This window comes from Myzus persicae, unplaced genomic scaffold (assembly GCF_001856785.1).
Source record: "Myzus persicae strain clone G006 unplaced genomic scaffold, MPER_G0061.0, whole genome shotgun sequence".
Classification (NCBI taxonomy): Eukaryota; Metazoa; Arthropoda; class Insecta; order Hemiptera; family Aphididae; genus Myzus; species Myzus persicae.
In genome coordinates, this window is record NW_019102693.1 from 16,521 (window position 1) to 20,015 (window position 3,495).

Here is a 3,495-nt window from a genome sequence, read left to right on the forward strand (position 1 = left end):
GTATTATACACTAATAATATATACCAATAATAAAGGTTTAACACATATTGTAATGTATAAAAATAAGTCAACTTTTTTTTTTTCAGTAAAATTTGGTCTACAAATTATTTGTATGTGAAAAGACAATATACCCATACAATAATTATACATTATTGATGGTTTACTACTAATCTATTTTTATTTTTCAAATTAAAAAAAAAATTATGAAATATAAATCTAAAAACAAGTGACGCCATTAAAATTGAAAAAAAATACTTTATTATTCGTTTGCTATTTAATCAAAAATTGAATCGATAAAATAATTGATTTCTCGTAGTAATTGATTTTCATAATATAATATAATTTACTATTTTGAGTTTTACCTATTTTAATTATTATGGTAATCAGTTAATAATATGATATTATTTTATACTTTGGTAATGTACCTACATTATACATATGTAGATAACATTTTGAAAAAAAATATGAATAGCGATCTCCTTCAAGATATACTAAATATATCTATTATCTATATCCGGCATATTCACTACTCACAATTAAAAGTATAGAAGTAAAGATCTATTTGGTAAAATTTAATTGAAAGCAATTTATTTTTGTTATCATAGACAGTGTCGTAGCCAGGATTTTTTTCGGGAGGGGGGAGGGCTACACCCCCCTCAGCCTCTCCCCTGGCTACGCCACTGTTCTATGATACATATTCAATTGTACCTAGTCAGCAGACAGTGGCCTTATATTTATTAGTACACACTTCTCAAATCCAAGGGTAATGTACACTCCTAATTTTGGACTATACATTTTGTGGTGGGGTTCACTAAAAAATAGGGGCTGATATATAGGTATAATTTATTATTTTGGACATAATTATTTAATAGTATGAAATGTTAAAATCAATTTATGTTAATTTAAATTAGTTCTTCTAAAAAATATTTTAACTCTGAAAAATATTTGTGCTTTAATAAAGGGGTTTAAATTAATAATTAATGGGTATTAAATAACTGTTATGCTTATAAATATCAATTTACAAAATATAGAGTCCTAGGTATGTAGTGAATCTTGAGGAATACCATACCTACATTCATAAAAAAACAAGCATTTTAATGATGTGTCGTGTATGATGTATTATTTCAAATCTTAGTGGACCAAATTCATTAGCATAAAATTACACAGAAAAATCTCTCTTGGAGTTTTATTGAGATTTGTTCAGTTAATGAACATTTAAAGGCCAATATTGTAGTAAGTTGACTAAATACAATCAAAAATAAACATTATGTGAGTTGAGATTTATTGATACTTAAAATATTATGATAGATGGTAGTGTCAATCCTTAACCATTTGATAAATTATTTACAATTATATTGACTGACTTGCCCATATAGTGTACATATGACTAGCTGCCAATTGTTCAGTCTATTAATAATATTCATGATACCTATTCTTGTCGTTAGTTTAATGCATATTTTTATTTGTATTTACGTATATGCAAACAAGTTTATTATTAATCTATTTTTTCCATACTTTTTTAGGCAATTGATGTTCATGTTTATTGATGATGTCATCATGTTCCCCACTGACCAGTATGGTCGCAGTTTTCCACATTTGAAGACTTGTGATATTGTGCATTTTCCTGCTTAAGCTCAAACATAAAACCTGATAGTACAATACTATAGTTCAAATAATATAATATTTATTCAGAGTAAGTGGTTTTAAAAGGTATTCTTAAATTAATGTCAAATTATTTTTATTTTATTTGATAAGATACCAATACCTCAATTTACAATAAGCTATAAATTACAACAAGAAAATATACTATTTTATAAATTTAGTTATAAATACATATGTAGGTAACTTTAATTACAAGATAATTATTTTTATCCTTGAAATTGTAATTTTTGTCAACCTAAGTTTTTAATACTACAAATAATTCTGCAGATGTTCAAATTAAAATACATTTTTCCCATAATTATATTTTAAAATGATGATAATTTTTTTTGTACAACATAGTATTATCTCAATTAACTTTAAATTATTATATAAGAATACAGAATATATTATATACAGCAGGAGTCGGCAGTGTTTTTGATGTCAACGGCCAAAAAATTAATATAACATTTTTCACTGGCCACAAATGAATTAACCTTATATTATTTTAAACAAAAATTTATATCAAATTTAGTTTATTTAAGTTCACGACTGTTAGGTTTATTAATTGAACAAGGCACCTATCTACAAATAAACAATGTTTTAATCCACAGTTTCCAGTCCATATACTATATTAGCTCATGATTTTTATACTATTATACATTTTACTTGCCGGCCACATACAGTTATAATGAAGGTCAGCAAACCATGGGTTGCCAACTCCTGATATATAGGATAATTAATAATATCATAAGTAGATACTTAAAATGTTTATACATGCAAGTACCTGTGTAATAATCATGTACCGTAAAATGGTTTAACTCCAGGCGGAATTTAGTATTTTTTTTTCAAATCACTTTTGTCAGTTGTATCAGTTTTGAATTATAAAAGTAGAGTTTTTTAATATAAATAGTTTACTTTATACAATAGTATGAATATAATTTGGAGGTAGGTGATATAAACCAATGTAGTTTTTTTGTTTGAAATATCTGATACTTACCTTTAATGTTTTTCAACAATGTTCTAATTTTATTAATATTCACTTTATCAGAAACATCCAATATAAATTTCAAAAACAGTTCTGTCTGAATTCACACAGTAAGTCACCCTATTTTACGGTATTTTGATAATATTGCTCCAAAAAAAGTATTAATCATACTGTTAACAATATCTGTGTTCATATCATTAAAATATTTTGTGATTTCTTACATACCTATATATTTTATACATAGTTACTACAAGTATCATAGGTGCAATTTCAGTTTTTGACTTGGAGAGTCTTTATTTACTTAAATGAAACAGACTAGTGGGAGGCTCTACTCTCCACACTCCCTATGTGGCCTATTCAAATACCTTTAAAATGTATTACTATATAATGCAGGACCTAATATAATTACCATAATTTATTTATCATTTTTTCTTCCTCACTTTTCTACATTTAATACAATATAATACATCTACTTATTATTAAAATGAAAAATATTTTTACTAAACAAATTGCAACATTTACATATATTATAATTTATAACTTTTCAATATCTACTATTGAAAACACATGAATAATGATAACTAATGGAGGATTTAATACTTCAATTAAAATACAATTTTTTCCAAATTGCGCCTATGATAAGTACAAATCAAATTAAATTTGTTTTAGTATTATAATAAGTACTATTAATATTATATTTATGTACATTTTATTTTGATAACTTATGTAGAATGTACCTACATATTTACTCAATATTCGTGTAGATAGGTACCTCGTTTGAAAATAAATCACAAAAATAATAAAAGAATATATCATAATATCAAATTAAATTAACAAGTAGATAATGAAATGTGTATAAAGTATTTATT

General features: G+C 24.9%; 1 protein-coding gene across 1 annotated transcript in view; it reads left to right on the top strand.

Moving 5' to 3' along the window:
• Window positions 1-1,976, top strand: part of LOC111032960 (endoribonuclease rege-1-like) — a 9,736-nt gene extending 7,760 nt beyond the window's left edge. Inside the window, exon 6 of the mRNA XM_022313464.1 lies at window positions 1,474-1,976. Within this exon, the coding sequence (XP_022169156.1) occupies window positions 1,474-1,632 (159 nt within the window). The 3' untranslated portion in view covers window positions 1,633-1,976. The remainder of the gene's footprint in view (window positions 1-1,473) is intronic.
• The last annotated feature ends 1,519 nt before the right edge of the window (window positions 1,977-3,495 follow it).